At 36.5% G+C, this 19,500-nt stretch overlaps 3 protein-coding genes across 3 annotated transcripts in view; all 3 read right to left on the bottom strand.

Annotated features, from left to right (window-relative positions):
- LOC133533090 (small ribosomal subunit protein eS1) overlaps positions 1-19,500 on the bottom strand; it is a 196,414-nt gene that overhangs the window by 98,186 nt on the left and 78,728 nt on the right. The gene's annotated exons all lie outside the window — the stretch shown is intronic.
- Positions 193-5,547, bottom strand: LOC133532889 (uncharacterized). Its single transcript, XM_061871749.1, has 5 exons — positions 5,287-5,547; positions 5,033-5,083; positions 4,880-4,930; positions 4,622-4,708; positions 193-219 (listed from the first exon to the last, which is right to left on the bottom strand). Exons 1-5 carry the CDS (start codon positions 5,494-5,496, stop codon positions 193-195), a joined length of 426 nt encoding a protein of 141 aa, XP_061727733.1. The 5' UTR covers positions 5,497-5,547.
- Positions 17,499-18,560, bottom strand: LOC133533009 (uncharacterized). Its single transcript, XM_061871918.1, has one exon. The coding sequence runs from the start codon at positions 18,442-18,444 to the stop codon at positions 17,512-17,514; it is 933 nt and encodes a 310-aa protein (XP_061727902.1). The 5' UTR covers positions 18,445-18,560; the 3' UTR covers positions 17,499-17,511.

Here is a 19,500-nt window from a genome sequence, read left to right as displayed (position 1 = left end):
AATCAAAGTCATTTGTTTTAATAAGTTAAAGAAGATTTAGTACGATCTTTTGTTCATTATGCTATGCTTTTTGGTCATTGTTTGACAGATGACAAGTTTTATAGGTACTTGAGCTAGAATAGGTTAGGATAGGCTCACTGATTATAAGAAAATGACACATTTTCCTTACAAAGTTATAAAAAGGAATTCTTATTAAACTTGATCATCGCTTTGTGGATTCTGAAAACAAAATTATATTTTAAATAAATAAAATGTGTTAGTAATCTTAACAAAGAACCTGCTATATGGTTATTGGGCCAGATTATCAATATAAGGTGGAGATCGTTTTTTTTTTAATATGTGAAATTACTCGATGGTCCGGTTCGAGGAAAGGGTAGAGACATAGGTATCTCAAATCATTATCTAAAGAAAGTAATTATCAGGTGATAACCACAGTGTGAACAAAGAGAGAAGTTGTTAAAGTGTGAAAAGAATAATATCTAAAAACGAATAAGTTATCTTCGAGTACAAAGCTATAACAATTAGCTGTGAGATAATTAAAAAGAAAGGGAAATGAACAGGAACATAAGAACTGGTGTAATCGCAATACAAGAATTATAAAGATATGAGGATATATAAAAGGAATTATAAATATAAATACCCGTGATGACAAGTCCGTGGCATTTTGATGAAATTGGCTAACAGGCATATCCAACTGAAACATAGAAATAAAAAAAGGAAAAAAGAATAATATGTTAAGGTGGTTCGACTAGGTTACCCAAAGCTTAAACCTCACTAGATGGCGCCACAATTGCAAATTTTGAGTTTTAATTTTTTTGTGGAGTAGTCTTGGTATTTCTATACTGTAAATTATGTTTAGCGCACTCTTTAAATAAATATTGAACTATTACAACAAACATTGAACACTTCATTGTACAAAAACTACACCTTAATGTCGACAGAATGTTTTTTGACTCTATTTCTAAGTATCACTCACACATTCAAACAGTCTTACTGGGATCCTTGTAGTAGACAATTTGGCACAGCGTGAGTAGGCTTCAATAGCGTTGCGGTATGTACGTGGAAATACATGCAAGAGGATGTGGGTTCGAGACTCATTATTTTTTTTTTTGTTATCAGTATTATCAAGTACCTATTATTAATAAATTATTTTATGAGAAATATGAGCGTTTTCCATAAAAATATTAAAAATCTGATTCTCATACATCATGATATTTTTGGGTTCTTCCAACTCAGAATCACTAGCATAATCAGTCCTCGTGTTAAAAAAACTGAAAATTTGTATTGAAATTTTAGTTTTACATTGAAATTTCTTTCACACTAAAATGTGACGTAATGGTATGGATATTTTAGGATATATGTTTTTAATGCTAGGGTGGAGAAGATTCTAAGTAGAATGAACCTAAGTAAGTCCAAATTTGTAAGTCAGATTTTCCAGAATTTTTTTCAAAAAAAAAAAAAACGCTGTTTTGTTCTGAAATTAAAGCAATCCCTTACTGCCCAGCCTTTAAAAAAGTAGGTACTATTTTACAGTAGAATTAAAACATTTTTTTACGATACATTTAAGTAAATTACAGTGAGTTACAAAATTGCATGGCCTTCTATTTATAACCATTATAAAAAGAAATGAGATATTTACCATGTTTGTTTATATTATTGATTTCCCGATATTTTGACACAACTAGAAGTTTCACACAATGCCTAGAGATAGAAAATTATTTATTTATTTTATTTATTGTCAATTTCATTCAACGGATCACATCATATCCAATTTATGTGTTTATGTATTGCATTGTTTTCTACCTAGTTGGTTATTAAATTCTGTTACTGCATTAATCTTTATCTACATAAAATATACCAACGAAAGTTTAATAAAGTATATATTAAAATGAAGTACACAAAATCAGGAATTACATATGACAATATCATTCAAAATCGCCTCCTCTGGCTTTGACACAGGCCCTCAAACGACGAGGCCAGTCATCAATAGCGGCACGCACGATTGTCGTGTCTAATTCCGTCACTGTCTTAACTATGACCCGCTTGAGGGAGTTAAGATTTGTGTGGGGTTTAGCACAGGCTTTCTCCTCAATAACCTGCTATATGGCATAATCCAGGGGGTTAAGGTCCGGGCTGGAGGACGGCCAGTCTTCGTGGGCAATAAAGTCAATTTTGTTCCTTCGAAACCAGGCTTGAGTTGTTTTTGCTTTATGTGCAGGAGCTGAGTCCTGTTCAAAGATCCATGGCTGGTTTTGAAATAGGGTGTGGCTTAAGGGCTTCACTATTGGTTCGAGAACGGTTTCCAGTTTCCGGTTTTCACACCTTTTTCACAGAAATGAATCTGTGTTAGCCCTGAGTATGACACACTCAAAATCATGTTTGGCGGGTGCCCACATTTGTGCAACGCAATAGGGTTGTTTCCATATACAAATCTTAGGGCATAATTGTATCCCAAGAAATTCTTTTGGATTATAAGAACATGTTAAACTACTTTTAGGGGACCTGTAATGACCATATTTTTGTAAATATTGAATTTAAAATATCTTTTGGCACACGTCACGTGACCAAACTCGAAACGTCATTGAAGATTCTGACGACGTCACAACTCTCGGATTGACACTGTTGACAGTTAGGCGATTAACAACAAATGACAAATATCAGTTGACAGTTCGTATCTTCTACGTGTGTAAAACCATAAACTGTGACGTCACACAATTTTGAAAGAGCGTTTTGGGCGCGAAAGCATCTGTCAAAATATATTTTGTTAATTTAACATATTTAAAGCCGTTTTTAGTATAAAAGCTGAATTTTAAGGCAACTTTTAGTTAATACAGAAAGTAATACAAGCGTTTCAAAAAATTGGAATACGATTCTCTTTTAGGCCCCAATTCATTATAGATACGACGAGATAAGCGTTATGTGTGGTATATAATTATAGCTCACAAATCCACCACATTATGACATTTTTTTTTTCGGTAGCATTTGTTTTAACGGAAATAAAGAGGTTGCAAATCGAGTACCAGAACTTCAGAACAGATATCATTTGATATTTACCAGTCGCTTTTCGGTGAAGGAAAACATCGTGAGGAAACTGGACTAATCCCAACAAGGCTTAGTTTTACCCTCTGGGTTGGAAGGTCAGATGGCAGTGGCTTTCGTAAAAACTAGTGCCTACGCCAAATCTTGGGATTAGTTGTCAAAGCGGATCCCAAGCTCCATTGAGCCGTGGCAATATGCTGGGACAACGCTAGGAAGAAAGAAAGAAATCGAGTAACAGAACTTAGTAACCAACTAGGTATAATAGTTATGATGTAAATGTCCATATCATGTTGGAGTCATATATGTATTAGCCAACTAATTATTCAAGATCAATACACTTAGCTCCCTTAGGTATTCGCCTAAGTACAATCTCAAGCAAAATTGAGTTTTATAAAAGTGAACTAGTTTCTAGGTCATATTTTCTATGAATTGGTCATTTTTGTAGACTCCAATTACAGTTACACTTTTCCTGGTTTTTCGCGGACCAGAATATCGGTGATTTTTGTAACTTGATTTAGACGTTGCTATCATTTTCAATCCAAAAACACATAAAATCACAATTCAGAACATGCGGCAGCGTTGTTTTCTATCAAGTACCTGAAGCACCAGGGCGGCTGCCGGGAAAATCGAAATTCGTCAATTTCGGGCATTTTTCTCTGTCACTCTAATTACGTCTTAGTGAGAGTATAAGAGAAAGATCCCCGCAATTTGCGAATTTAGGTTTTCGCGGTAGGCCCCCAGGTCCTGTCAAGTTTCAGCAGTGTTGCCAGGTGAGCGGAAGAGAATTATCGTACTTGAGTGTCAATATTATTGTACCGTTGAAAAAAATATCGTACGCCAATCAAAAAGGCAGCCCCTAAAAATGTCTAGCAAAATAAGCTTAAATTTCCAATTAATAATAAAAAAAAGACAATTTTCGTCTAAATTGCGCAAAAAATCTGTTTATGTTTGTGTATTTTTGGGATAGACTCAAACGGTATACAGGAAATTGTGACATTTTAAACTTACACCAAGGAGCCGAACACCCAAAAGATACTAATTTTAGCCTATTTCTGAGAGAAAGTGTCATATTTTGCTTCAAATTACTAGACTTTTAAGGTGGCATCATCCAAGGGCTGAAATTATAGTACTTTAGTGTACGATAATGCTCTTTGGAACGTTACGTCATACCGGGGCCCAAATTATCGTACATGTACGACAATTATCGTACGCCTGGTCACACTGAGTGTCAGTGTCGACAGAGTCAGCTAAAAACGCGTCAAACATCGCAACGTCGCGCCGATGGCCGTCCGAGGCGGGGTGGCAACGCCGCAATGTATTTGTACACGACATTTGTCACACACACATGAGTAAAATTTATAAAAATATAACGTTGATTATTGCATGATTTCTGTATGAAACAAAGTTTTTCTATTAATTTAGCGCAAATGAATATTCGAAAGTAGATAGATGCGCAACTATTTATGTAATAATTATTGTGTAATTAATTAATAAATAGCGATTGTTTTTTGTATGAAAATCGAACCACCTTAAGATAATATTTATGTTGATGATATGATGAAAAAAAAGGTTTTTTTATTACCTCATTAAAAACGTTGTTAAAATCAATTGACCAAGGGCTATTTGTCGGGAATTGCTGGACTGCGGAGTGGTAATGGGATTCTTCATTCTAAAACAAATTAATAAAAAAAAAATCTGTAACTATTACGTTTCTTTTTTTTTCTCTTTCTCTTTCAAAATGTCAAACCCGGGGATGAGTAAGAATGATAACAAAATAGTTAAATTAGTTAATTAAATACTTAATTAGTAAATGTATGTGTGAGCATATAGAAGAACTTACCCCAAACATAGATCCTTGATTAGTTATAGCATCTGGTTGTGTTTTGCTCGACTAAAAAAAAAAAAAAGAAATAAAATCATAATACTTTGATTTAACAGATTAATGTAAATCAAAAGATAAGAGAATAAAAAACAGAAATAAGAAAATACTGACTTGTGAAATAGGACCTGAAGTATTTGTAGCTGAAACTTTTGAAGACTGTTTCTAAAAAAAAAAAAAAAGAAGGGAAAAATAAAATAAGAGATTAATACATGTCAATCGAGTTTAAGCAGTCAAATAGTTAATGTAGCAAGAATAGGATAAAAGATTAGTTTTAATCCTAATCATAAGATGATAAGTAAAAATAAGTAATGATGTATATATATACATATACATAAGATATACGGATTGTAATATAATTTACTTACACGTTTACGTTGGTAACGTTTTTGTATGGTTTTAATAAATTTGTTGACATTTTTGTTATTATACAAAGCACCGAATTTGACATTATACGTTTCAATAAAGGATGTCTTCGCCATGCGGCGCAACACTCTTTCCTTAGTTTTTGGATGGTTTATATCCCACAATATGGGGAAGTTTGTTTCTAGGAAGTCCCAAGGGTTGGGTGGATTCATGATTAGCTACATGAATATCGGAGATACCGTCCTGAGACCTAACCGAGAAATCGACGAAATATGTTTGAACCGTTTTTTTTTAAATCCATTTTGAAAATAAAGCGAGGCGTTAATTTTAAAATATCTAGTAATTACGAATCATTTATGTTTTGTACGCATTGCTGTTTTTATTTGAAAAAAAAAAAAAAAAATGTACTTAATTGGCATTCTTGGAAAATTTACCAAGTTAAAAATAAAACTTTTAAACTAATATTTGTAAAATTGCGGGAGTCTCTCTCTTTTGTTCTCATTGGGACGTGATTGGTGTGACAAGGAGGGGTGCCCGCGAACGGAGGGTTTCGATTTTCACAGTTATATTATAGCGTAGGGCCCATTTGTTGCTGTTCTCAGTGCAAGCATTGATACTTTAGACGTAGTCACTTGACTGGTGGACAAGATGTTGGGGTGTGGCTACGGTGTCAGCTAGCTTAGACTCCATCTTTAGGAATATTATATCTATGAATCAATAATTCAGGTTTAGAAATTATTAGATGTGTCTTTATTATTCGAATTAATATAAAATACATTTATTTAAGACCTTAAAAACTAAAAAATTTGCTTTTTATTGAACTATTTTGATTCTAGTTAGTTACGCCATCTATGGAGGACCTTACCGTGTCCGATCTGACTAAGTTGCGTAGGCTGCGTTATGTAAGATGTTAGGGTTGGTTGAGCGTATTTCTAATTTTGTCACATTATAAGAGCGCACGCACATGGATTGATCTTAGAGAAGATGTTGTCTATGACGAAAGGGCATGTTTACACGATCGATTTCATTTAGCATTAAAAATAATTAATAAATATATTGCAAATTATATATCTTTAAGCATAAATAAATGCGGATAAAATTTAGGATAGAAAATAAAGTAATATGCCAAACAAGCGCTAGTGAAACCATCTAGGGACAAGTAGGGGTACTTAGACGATCTATAAATTTCCGAAAAACAAAGTAATTTAGGGATTATAGGCAAAAGATTTCTATCTTTAATAAATTTCACTCGTCTTATTATGTAATATACAATTATAAACATATAGTCGTAGTGTTTCGGATCGTAAAATAAAATTTCCCAAATTATCGTTACGACTCCGTCTAGCGGTAAATAGTGGCACTGACAGCCATGGTGTCGCTGCTCGGCACTAGATGGAGTTAAGATGAAGTTTCTAGTCTATAAAACACGCTGGCGATTCGCTATGTCAAGGAAAGAACGCGCGAAGTTCCCTTTCACGTACATTTTTTAAATTTACCACCTTTTCTACTGACAGAAAGGGTGAACAGAATACGAATGTCCTAGATAGTTTTGAAATAGATCATAGAGCAATATTCTTCACTTTTAGCTTTGTTTTGACAATTGAGTTTGACGTTTTCGAAAATAAATAAAGAGCGATCTTACGGATTAATTAACGTTTTTGAAAGAAAGTAAAGTGATATTTCGTCTAAATTATATGAAGAATAAGTTTATGACCACTAGTAATCATCATTTTCGTTTTGGAATCACAAGAAACATAAGGCGGATGAATAAACAAAGTACAAATATGCTCGCTGTGGTTTCGTTCACAAAAAGAAAATTAGTTCATGCAGTAAGATTTATATTGAAACAGTTATTATTGTGTACATTAGTGAGGTGTAATAATGATGAAAAATAGCTTAATTTACAAGAAATGTGCATTGAACGTGAGTACAATGTTTGACAAGCAGGAATATTTATAGGTTATGTTTATATATGATATAATTTCTAAAATCTCCTACTTTACAAACTCAAATTCATTGAACATTCCGGATTTTAATTCTCTATCTACATGAATTTCAATTTAAAGCGCGTTTTCAAAAAAAAAATTCAACATGATTTATTTTGCGTAGGTATTAACATTGTTTTGATATTCACGTAATAAATAATATCCTTATAGTTAGCATTATGTGTTACTGCTTTTCTCAGGGTAATGCATAAACTGCTCCTTTTGGTAGCAAACACAAATCTGCGGATGTCACTGTTTTTTTTACTTAATTGCAGTATCTGTTGATCAATCAATAAACTGTTCTTATCAGAACAACGTCATTGTTTCTCGACAAAACATGCCATTTGTTGTACCATCTCTATGTATGTATGTTCCCACTAACTCATTGTTAAATTCGTCTGGTTTCTTAACGCTCTTATAGCATAGTGGTTTCGAAGGTAGACTTAAGGTATAGAGCATAAACGTTTCAGATCAAAGTTCGAATCCCGATGAGTGAATAAGTGAATAACAAATCGGGGCCATAAATAAAATTATGCTTAGTAAATTAGGAACCCTATGTATTTAATATTATGAATTAGGTTTTGTTTTATGGAGTCAAACGGAGTGTGTTTTTTTTTTTTAGGTGTGAGTAAAAGTGTAAAATTGTTTCAAATGAAGTTAAAAGCTGAATTCTAATTGAGAGAGTTAATGTGTCAAAATGTGGAATATTTGATAGTGTTAAAGTGTTTTCAAATGATTTGTGAAAATTATAAAACCGGAGAATCTCGACAAGTTATTTGTGCTGAACAAGTCAGAAGAGGAGATAAGACACCATTGTCTGTTTACAAACTCTAGTATGAGCCAGTAGCAACGAACACAGGGCTTCCTGTTGCAACTGTCCTGAGGTCTATTGAGCATTGTGGTAGATGAAGAAAATTAATGCGTGAAATCACAAGAAATGAGCGATGGTTAAAAAAAAAAAAATGTTTATTTTCATTGCTATTAACAATCTACACACAGAATTTTGTGCTTTTGTCAATTCTACTTATTTAAGATGTTACTATGGAGCACTTGCATACTTTAAGAAAAAGAAAGAGAATGAAGTTAGCGGATAATTTTTTTTAAATTAAAGTACATTGTTTCAAACCTTGTTAGACATATGTGATGTAATATGGTTATAAATTTGGATGTAATAATTACATATGTATAAGTGTATTTGGTGTAATGAAGATTTGACATGTCATTGACCTTTGTAAAATGCATTATATGGTAAAACATTTATAGTTGAAATCATTATTTAATTATTTGTTGTAGCATATATGATTAATTAATATTTATTATCATCATCATCGCGAATGTCATCTGAGAAATATTCGGAATTATACTGGGATAAAATACCTAATGTTTAGTATATTTTATCACACGGGTTGTAGACCAATTTCGATGTTGGGTTTAATTTTTTTTTGTAAATTTTCTCTTGGACATATTTTGAAATGTTCTGCCTGGAAAAATGAACTAGCCATATAGAGGCAGAGTACATCTAGAGTCAATTTAAGGTTTATTGCAATAGCATTCCAATGTAGGCCAAGTCTGGTAGATGAGTGATTTTTGCCCAATGTGACAATTTTCCCAGTATAAGGGTAATGAGAACAAAATTGTATGACATTTAGCTGATGAGTGTTGCATAATAGAGTGTGGTTTTGTGCTCTTGGTAGGGCAATAGTTAGACATTACAAATAGCCATATTGATTCTCTGGGGTTGACAGTAGGATAGTCTCAATTCGGAATTACTTTTTCATTATTGTAAGCAGTACTATTCACTTGTTTTCTTTCTTGACTCTTCGCGGCTGAGGGTCGTGGTCACATGAGGTTGTTATTTTGCAGACTCAAGCTTTCTATACTTTTCAAATACTCTCATAGAAGTAGGCAACTATGTTGATTTTTATAGGATTCATTCTAGGATTCTAGCATGCAAACTTCTGTACAGGGTGGGATATCTTTTTTTTTTGGTAGCTGTTTATACATATCCATGGTGCAATGGTCTACTGTATAATGGAAGGACGACGCTGCATTGTTGAACGGTATAAGAGAAGAATAAAAAGTCATAGAGATTAATCGCGGAGCGTTATCATAAAATAAAAATAAAATAAAAAAATTTTTTTTTGGTGTATCAGTTGAATAAAATAATTATTAAAAAAAAATATATATATATACATATGTGTATTCAAATAGTAATTAACAAATAAATAACAAGGGTATTGGGCTAGTATGGGGCTAGGACAGAATGGGTTTTTTTTCTTCCTTTCAATTGAAAGTACCATAATAGATTTTGTTTGTTTTTTTTTATTGCATCTCAAGAGTCTTGACTGTCTGTAGAAATCGAATGAAAGAGTGGATGAGGAAGGAAAATTGATGATTTGAGCGTGTATTGTTACGAGTTTGTGGGAATTTAAGAGTGGGATGTATGAATATGAAACGATGGATGTCTAGCAGACGAATGAACTTTTATTACTAAGAATGGATTGATACAGGTAGACAAAGGCTGGAGTGTAATCAAACTAGATTTGTCGGTGTTTGCAGGGGAACAAAAAGGGGGGGAAGGGGAAACACAACTAACTAGAAAAGTCTTATCAGTAGGTTAAAATCCTTTGGATTAGACCCATTTAAAAGGGTAGATTTTTCTAAGTTAGTACTCTACAAGGTATGAAGACACTTACGAAATCTACACACTCATCTTGGATGGGATATATCCGACATTCGACATATTTTATGGGCCGTGAGCGTCTAGAATAGACGAGGCTCTTCTCAAGAATTAATTAAACATAATTATAAGGTTGTTTTATTGGTATAAGGTCTAAGGTTTAATAATTAGAAAAAAAAAATTGATTCTTTAGTTAAGACAAAAATAATTTTACTATACCATGTTGAGGTACTCTCTAGTGTCAACTAATGTCAATCTTAAGTTTGTTTAAAAAAAAAAAAAAAAAAAAAAACACCCAAACAAACTTAAAGGTCGGTGTATCTTATTTAAGTATGAGACACGCGCCAAGAACACGTGGCTGAGAGTGATAAGGCAGTGAAATTTGGTTCGAATTTTGGCAATGGAACTTGAAAGCTTCGTACTTATAAAAATTAAAGGTTTCTTCGTTTTGCATGGGGAGTTTTTGTTGTCTCATTAGATGCTCTTCTACGGAAGTGTACGGTCCACAGAGAAAAAGATCTCGCCGAGACCGGGGTGAGCTGGCAAGAACGGGTTAATAGGACCTATCGGACTCACAATCTGGTATCTCTGGCGGAGCGAGGTTTCTGGGGAAAAAGTTGTCTTGGATCATTGACGGGGTTCTGATGAACTGATTTCAACGCCAAGTCGTTAACAGTCACTTAGTATTGGAATACACACTACACGTTTAAAAAAGGGGGGGAAATTTTCCGACTAAATCTAGAGGAAATTGAAGTTTTTTATAAATTCCTGTAGTAATTCATAAAAACCTTAAATTTGGGGGCGGATGTGACTAGCCATATGCCTATTTCGTAATATTGGCCTTGGTTTTATATTAAAACACATAGAAAATAATGAAAAACTACAGTACTCTTCGTTTGCATCTTTCAGTCATGATTTCACTCCGTATTCTAACAATTACAACTTGAAGGACACGTTTCCGTATTTTACCACTTCTGATTTCGATTAAATACATAACACTCAGTGAATTTTCATTTTTTTATTTATTTTAAAATGCTGCGAAGAATGATAATAATCAATTGAAGTTAACCTAGAATAAATGCATAATTATTGGTGCAATAAAGAACATTCAGTTACTAACTTAATAATAAACATAAAATATTACAATACAGACGTTATTTTCAGAAAACAAAACTATAATACCTGAAGTTAAATAATAATGTTAGCATATTCATGCTTGATAGGTTTTGAAACGTTTCATTTTATCATTTTTTTGGTCTACTTAAACTGACTACCAAGCGAATCCTGTCGTTGTGTGCGTAAAAGCCATTATGTCGCTGTTATGTCGCCAATATGTCGCCGTTATGTCGCTACTATGTCGCCGTTATGTCGCTATTATGTCGCTATTATGTCGCCGTTATGTCGCCATTATGTCGCTACTAAGTCGCCGTTATGTCGCTATTATGTCGCCGTTATGTCGCTACTATGTCGCCGTTATGTCGCCGTTATGTCGCTACTATGTCGCCGTTATGTCGCTGTTATGTCGCTACTATGTCGCCGTTATGTCGCTACTATGTCGCCGTTATGTCGCTACTATGTCGCCGTTATGTCGCTACTATGTCGCCGTTATGTCACTACTATGTCGCCGTTATGTCGCTACTATGTCGCCGTTATGTCGCCGTTATGTCGCCGTTATGTCGCTACTATGTCGCCGTTATGTCGCTACTATGTCGCCGTTATGTCGCTATTATGTCGCCGTTATGTCACTACTATGTCGCCGTTATGTCGCTACTATGTCGCCGTTATGTCGCCATTATGTCGCTACTAAGTCGCCGTTATGTCGCCGTTATGTCGCCATTATGTCGCTACTAAGTCGCCGTTATGTCGCTATTATGTCGCCGTTATGTCGCTACTATGTCGCCGTTATGTCGCTATTATGTCGCCGTTATGTCGCTGTTATGTCGCTACTATGTCGCCGTTATGTCGCTACTAAGTCGCCGTTATGTCGCCATTATGTCGCCGTTATGTCGCCATTATGTCGCCGTTATGTCGCCGTTATGTCGCTATTATGTCGCCGTTATGTCGCTACTATGTCGCCGTTATGTCGCCGTTATGTCGCTACTATGTCGCCGTTATGTCGCCATTATGTCGCCATTATGTCGCCGTTATGTCGCTGTTATGTCGCTACTATGTCGCCGTTATGTCGCTACTAAGTCGCCGTTATGTCGCCATTATGTCGCCGTTATGTCGCCATTATGTCGCTATTATGTCGCCGTTATGTCGCCATTATGTCGCTATTATGTCGCTATTATGTCGCCGTTATGTCGCTATTATGTCGCCGTTATGTCGCTACTATGTCGCCGTTATGTCGCTATTATGTCGCTATTATGTCGCCGTTATGTCGCTATTATGTCGCCGTTATGTCGCTATTATGTCGCCGATATGTCGCTATTATGTCGCTAGTCGCCAATATGTCGCTGTTATGTCGCTATTATGTCGCTAGTCGCCGTTATGTCGCTGTTATGTCGCTACTAAAGTATATAAAAGGGCCGTAAAGTACGGAGGATGGGCATTCATTCTTTAACCATCGGACTGGCGGTATCTCTGGCTTTGGGTAAGTAAAGTTTCTCTACTATTCCTTCTATTTGTTTGTGTTTGCTGGGAATTATCCTGGTAAATTTAAACTTGTAAATTGTGTCTATGTTTGGCATTGCGGAGACAATGTTGTCGTAATGCTAAGCTTAGGCTATGGTGGAGATTCTTTACTTTCTTATCTGTGTTACTATATCTAATTTTGTTATTTTATTACCTTTCTATGAGGTTAGTTTGTTATTTTATAAAGCCAGATCACTGTTTGGACTAACAGTTTGTCCATCTAATCAGCTGCTCCCTAACGGTGTCAAATTGCAGCTGTTTAGAAGTCTTTTGATCCAAGTTGAGAGGACTTGGCGTCTCTTCTTTACCAACATAAGAGGCGAGCATACTCTCCTTAGTCTCAAGGTCCAGCTGTTAGATGAATGTGAGGGCATCACGTGCGTGCCATTGAGAGTAATCTCAGCTCACTGAAGTCTGCAGTAATTGAGGCTAGGTCTCGTATTAAATATATTTATATATTTCGGTGCTCTGGCTCATGCTAGTGCTGGTCACGGGAGGGCTTCTGTCATGATTGGTAACAAACACAGATAAAGTTTTAGTCATGGCAGGGTATCCCAAGTGACTGGTACGGGTGTGTGTGCTAGTGCGCTGATTACCTATAGACATGCTAGGGCGGTCTATTCTCATCCACCGTGCCCACGTGGCGATGAGGAGGGGGCCAATCACACAGACACTAGGGTTTGCTATACCTCGGTTTTGTCGGCCGAATGCTTACAGCTTAGACTTAGGGATACACTTGTGTATGTTCCAAATCACTAGATCAATGGTAAGTACGATCTGTGTTCTGGACATACTAGATTAGGGTCTAAGGGTAGGAATAGGGTAGAGTCACACACACTGTTATAGGGTCTCTCTCTCTTAGGTTTGATCTAGAAATTCGATTGGTTGGTGTATATATATATCTTTCAAAAGGTTCTAATGACGTGAAGCTATGTTTTATAACGTGTACTAATGATAATATTAGTGAAATACCGGTAATGGGTTTTAATTACCTAAATCTTCCAGACTGTTACTCTGAGTGGAAAGTTGAGGGTTATCTGTAACATCTTATATCTATTTATTTTCATTTCTGGGTTTTTGGTGTAGAGACGAAGTACTGAGTATTCGATCAGGTCCTAAGGTATTTATATATTCAATCCTTACATATCAAGTTGGGTTTTGGAACACAGACTATTCTGGGATAAAAGAATGGTTTGTTTTAGAGACCCTTTGGCAGGCGAGCGCAGTCCATTGGAATCTTTGAGTGGAATAATACTCACCTTGATAGTTCGATCTCATAAAGTACAGTAATGAGTTAAACTTGTACTTCGTTTATACATTTGAAAGGCCTAGAAATTCAACCTACTTTTAGCTATGGGGACTGGGTAATGGCTTAGTAGCCTTAGCTTTTGGATATAAAAGATAAGTAATTGGTGTCTGACGAATACTTATCGCTTCTCTTCGTCAGCCCCTAGGTTTGTATAGGGTTGCGAAGCGTTGGTCATAGCCCGTCTGGCTAATAAGATAGTAGGTGGCCCGATTGATATTGCTAATCGGAGTAAGAGTCTTCAGACCTGCATCTAGCATTAGAGGCAGCACGCGTGATCCGTTCACACCTCGTTTAGAAGATGATAGGATTGATAGGTAATAATATTTTAATCTTAATATAAGTGTGTAAATGGGCTTAACCCGGGAGTGCTGCTTCAATGTTACCCCGAAGACTTAATAGGAGTAGCAGGATTTTACCAAATATATTTTTATATTTATATAATCATATATGCTGCAATAACTAAATATCTTTCTAATTAATTATTAAAAATATATCTTACATTACATCAAAAATCATTGATAGTTTCTGTAACTTAAGGCTACACCCGTCGTCTACGACCTTGCGCGTGGGGGCGGAGCCCATATCCTTTACCGTGACACTGCTCATACCTTGTCGATTGTTATATATTTTCATTCTACTTATAAGGTGTCATATTTAATATAGAAATGGTTTGGAATAACTTAATCTTATGGTATTTTGCTGAGGGTTGAATTTTAACATAATATCCTATCGATTATTTCCTCTCAACATAATAAATTATTTAGTATAGTAAATTTCCGAGTCTTAACGTCTAGGTAATACTTAATCAGGTAGAATCAGAGTCCAAAATTTAGTTGTTACTCATTAAAGAATTTAGGGTACCGCGGTTCATTTCGAGGGGTCCTACCTTTATCTAGACGATCACTTGGCCAAATAATTGTTAAGGTAAAATTATTGTTGGGGTAAATTTTAGGGGTAATTTTAAAGGTGGGATTGATAACGATTAGGTTCCTTATTTTATTAGGTCCGGGGTTTAATAGATGGGGTAGATTGGGGTGTAGGTAGGGGAAGTTACACCGGGCTATATTTTTTCCAGCTAAGGTGTAATTGAAAACTAACGGATCATTTTTACGATTAAAGCTGATTACGAGACATTTATCAGTATTTAACAAAAGATGATTATCTGAACAGTAGAGGAAAAAGTTATCTAAATCATGCTGTAATGCATGGCAATCTGCTTCTGAGGACACAGCTTTGTATATTTTTGTGTCATCTGCATAGACGAGGTGCTCAGAGTTCCTAAAACAGTTTGCCATGTCATTGACATATAAAATAAACAGTAAAGGACCAAGATGTGATCCTTGGGGTACTCCGGAAGGTATAGGAAGAAAGCAAGAAGTATAACCCTTCAAGGCAACCGCCTGACTGCGATTGGACAGGTAAGACTTTATCCATCTAAGAAGGTCGCCGTGTATACCGAGCTCAAAGAGTTTCTTTATTAAGTTATTGTGGTTAATTTTGTCAAAACATTTCGAAAAGTCAGTATACACGACGTCCACCTGACAGCCAGAAGATATCCCATTGATAATAAAATCGGTAAAGGTCAGGGAGATTTGTATCAACGCTACGACCTTGACAAAAACCATGTTGGTTAGGCGCAATGTGCTGAGAGAAGGCAGAAGTAATTTTGTTGTAAACGATTTTTTCAAAGATTTTTGCAAATATGTTTAATTTACTAATGGGCCTGTAATTAGTTACCAGGTGCGCATCGCCACTTTTGTAAATTGGTGTTATCAAGGCTTTTTTCCAAGAGGAGGGAAAGTGACCATGAGCTAAGGACTTAATAAAAATTTGAGCTAAAGGCACTGCCAATTCACGGGCGCACATTTTAATGAAAAGGGGGTGAATCAAATCAGCACCACTACCCTTCTTAATGTCTACTCTTTCTAAAAACTTAAAGACGCAATCCTCGGAGATTTCAACGGAATTAAGATCAATCAGGGAGTTATTAGCTACATACAAATAATCTGGTAAGACAGAAGAATCAGTAACAAACACAGAGTTAAAATATCTATTAAAAAAATTACTAATTGTGTTACCATCTTTAGAAAATTCACCAAGGTAAGACATTTGGTCGGGTACGCAGTTACTAGGGAATTTTGACTTCATAAACGACCAAAAATAAGTAGGATCGCTACGTATCCTATCCTCAGCTAATGAAATAAAATTATTATAGTATTCGTTGGCTAGTTTGTGCTCCCTTTTTCTTAATAAATTAAATTCCGCCCTATCTAGCGGATTACCATATATTTTCCACCTTTTATGGGCTGATAGTTTCTGTTTGCGAACTTTTATTAGTGCACGAGAAAACCAAGGAGGGTATCCAGTATTACTATTAACGCATTTGTGTGGAATATGACTGAAAATAAGTGTTCTAAGAACCGAATAAAAATACGTAACTGAATCCTCAACATTCATATTATTCAAACACGACCAATCGGTTTCAGATAACTCCTTGCGAATAAGGTCATAGTTGCCGCGGTGAAAGATGGGTCTAGTACATTGATTAGGTAACAAGCGCGGTAAATAACTCATTAAGTTTAAGGCTAGTGAAATATTCAACGCCTTGTGTTGCGGATCCTCCTGCGTAAGCGGTGACGAGCAGGCACCAACCGTGCAATCAACATTGGCCATTACCAAATCCAACACACGTGCGTTTATATTAAAACAATTGTTATATTGGCTTACACCAGTTAGAGCGATAAAATCGGAAAGAACTATAGCAGTTGGATCTGCCCTAGTCTCAATATTGAGACGATTTGAATCCGCACACAAGGTCCATGAGGCATAAGATACATTAAAATCACCTATAAGAACGAAAATATCTTCTGGGTAGGTATTCATTATCCTAGCCGCATTGTCAAAAAAGCAACGCAGGGAATTGATATGACTATCATTATGTGGAAAATAACAACAAGCAATATGCAACAGCGGGCCATGCGCCCGCGGTCGGCCGGCCGATCGACGCGAGGCGCCCGGGGAGTGGGGCGCGGCGCCGGCGGCGGCCCGCGGCTCCACTGTGAGCCACAACTCCTCGTGCCGCTGCGCCGCGCACCACTCGTCCCGGCGCGATACACTGAGACCGCGCCGCACCGCCACAAGCACACCCCCTCCGCGCTGCGCGGTTCGCCCCGCGCGATCCCGTCTATACACCTCATACCTGCTATCAAAATACTCACTACTAAAAAAGTCAGGGTTCAGCCATGTTTCAGATAAACAAACTAGATCATAGTTCGAATTAATTACACTAGATAAAAAAGTATGAGATTTTGTCCGCAATCCCCTCACGTTCTGATAATAGATTGAAATGCTATTATCTATTCTTGATGAATAATACATTACAATAATAAGAAAATATTACTTTATTATTTTTATTCAGACGAGTCAATTCAGGTATTAAATTTAAAACTAGAAACGAGATCCTGTGAAATTCTGAACTAGTTTCCTTCCCATACGGTATACAAAGTAAAAAATAGTCTAGTACACGACTTACGTAATTACTTTTATGAACACATATCAACACTAACATTGAATATGTAAAAAGTAAATTATTGCTATACCAATTATCAAACTTGAATAGTCATTTTAATTTCTTTAGGTCAGCTTCGCTAGTTATGACATACACTTTCGAACTATCATTCTTTCGCATGAGTATTTTGCACTGCTTAACCCATAGGTAACTGAAATTCAACTCGGCTTTCCTATCCCGGGCCTGCCTAAGTAGTATCTTGTTTACAGCCGTGAGATGTTCGTTCACGTAGATGGGAAGCGCCGGGCCCGGGAGACCGGCATCGGCGCTGGTGAGGCCGCGGCGCGCGCGCGCTGCCGCCACCAGCTCGTCCTTGCGCCGTCGCTGGCAGAAACGCACGATGATCGCCGGGGGCCTCGGGTCCGCACGGTTTCCGCTACCTACGGATAGCGGGAAGCGGCGTACGCGATGTATTGAGTCGACATCAGTTTCAAGCAGACCAAAACCAACCTTCAAACATATATTATTTAAAATCGACATTAAATTCTCGTTGTCTTTTTGAGGAACGCCACTAATTTCGACATTGTTCAGCCGGCAAAACTGGTCTCTGTCACGTTCATTCGATTTTAGAGTAGCAAACTCAGCCTCCAGCTGTTTCAGATTGGCTTCAATAGATGGGAGGCGGTCAACTTTACTCTCTGTGAGGGTAAGCCGCACATCGAAATTGTCTAGTCGACTTTCAATTACGCCGAGCTTCCCCTCGAGATTAGCAATTCCCTGATTTGCTTGGTCAAGCCCACACTGCATTTTTTGCATTTGCACTTTAAAACCTTTGAACTCCTTCACAAGTTCAGACAGTGAGTCGTTATTTTCTGACTGACGGCATGGGATGCACCTCCAATTGGATTTTTTCTCTGCTGTCATCCTCTTATAAGTGTTTTCTAGCATTCCGGAGCACCTATAGTGATAGTATCCTCCGCAAAAGGAGCACGGTACATCACCATCACCAATAAAATTATCACCACACTTATTACACGACGACATTCTGGACTCAACCGTAACAAGTCGCGAATACGGCTCAGATTTCAATAGCACAAATCAACTATGCAGTTAAACGCGTAAGTTAACAATAACACATAACCGGTCGCTGGCGCGCTCGATCGCTAACTTTTTCCTACGATTTTGGTGCCCCCCTAGAGATGTGGTGCTCTAAGCAAGTGCTTATTTTGCTTAATGGTTAATCCGGCACTGGGTGTGTGTCATATACATATTCGCTATGTGCAAGATGGCGATCTTGCCGCGAACCAAACTGCGAAATCGCTGTGAAGAGTGTGAAGTTGTGCGAGTGTGGAGTCTACGTCAACATCGCGGTATGTTCGCTCCGCGAAGTCGCACCGCGATTCACGCGCATAGTCTGACGGGGGCTTTAGGTAGATATTAATTTATGGTTTTGTGTCAATTGGTTGAAATATAAGGATAAACGTAGTGATTATATGCTCTTTGTATAAGGATGTCGGAAAAAAATATAGGAGCTCTAATCGAAAACGCTCTAGTAATAGTATTCGTTTTAGTGCGGTTAAGTTTAATTTTAAAAGAGAAGTTTTTTTATAAGATAAGATAAGATAATCATTTATTTCATTTCAATCTTAGTTGGTAAATACACAGTGGTCGAGTCCTCCTATTAGGTATGAAGTACCTGTGTCAGGAGACCTCGCTCTTCCAGATTACAGATTTAGATCTACACTAAGAGAAGTTTTGATATTAACATTATAATTTTACAATGAATTTACAAATTGATAAAGTTTACAAAATTTACATTTGATTATATATTACTTATTCTTTAAAAAATATATATATATATATATTTTCTTATCTATTTTAGGCTAAGTGTGGGTACGTGTGTATATATATATATATATAGATAGATATGCAATAAAGCATAGGCTAGATGTGTGTGTGTGTATGTGTATGTGTATGGTATGTGTATGTATGTGTGCATGTGTATGGTATGTGTGTGTGTGTGTATGTGTATGTGTATGTGTATGTGTATGTGTATGTGTATGTGTGTGTGTGTGTGTGTGTGTGTGTGTGTGTGTGTGT

The sequence above is a fragment of the Cydia pomonella genome, chromosome 28 (assembly GCF_033807575.1).
Source record: "Cydia pomonella isolate Wapato2018A chromosome 28, ilCydPomo1, whole genome shotgun sequence".
In the NCBI taxonomy this organism is placed as follows: domain Eukaryota; kingdom Metazoa; phylum Arthropoda; class Insecta; order Lepidoptera; family Tortricidae; genus Cydia; species Cydia pomonella.
The sequence above is the reverse complement of the archived record's forward strand: the minus strand, read 5'-3'. Positions and strand labels throughout refer to the sequence as shown.

Excerpts from the sequence above, each read along its gene's own strand:
- LOC133532889 (XM_061871749.1), bottom strand. The coding sequence starts at position 5,496 with ATGAATCCACCCAACCCTTGGGACTTCCTAGAAACAAACTTCCCCATA. Across the intron at positions 4,931-5,032 it reads CTTCAGGTCCTATTTCACAA|TCGAGCAAAACACAACCAGA; the intron begins GTCAGTATTTTC and ends TTTTTTTTTTAG. Across the intron at positions 4,709-4,879 it reads ATCAAGGATCTATGTTTGGG|AATGAAGAATCCCATTACCA; the intron begins GTAAGTTCTTCT and ends AATTTGTTTTAG.
- LOC133533009 (XM_061871918.1), bottom strand. The coding sequence starts at position 18,444 with ATGTCGTCGTGTAATAAGTGTGGTGATAATTTTATTGGTGATGGTGAT.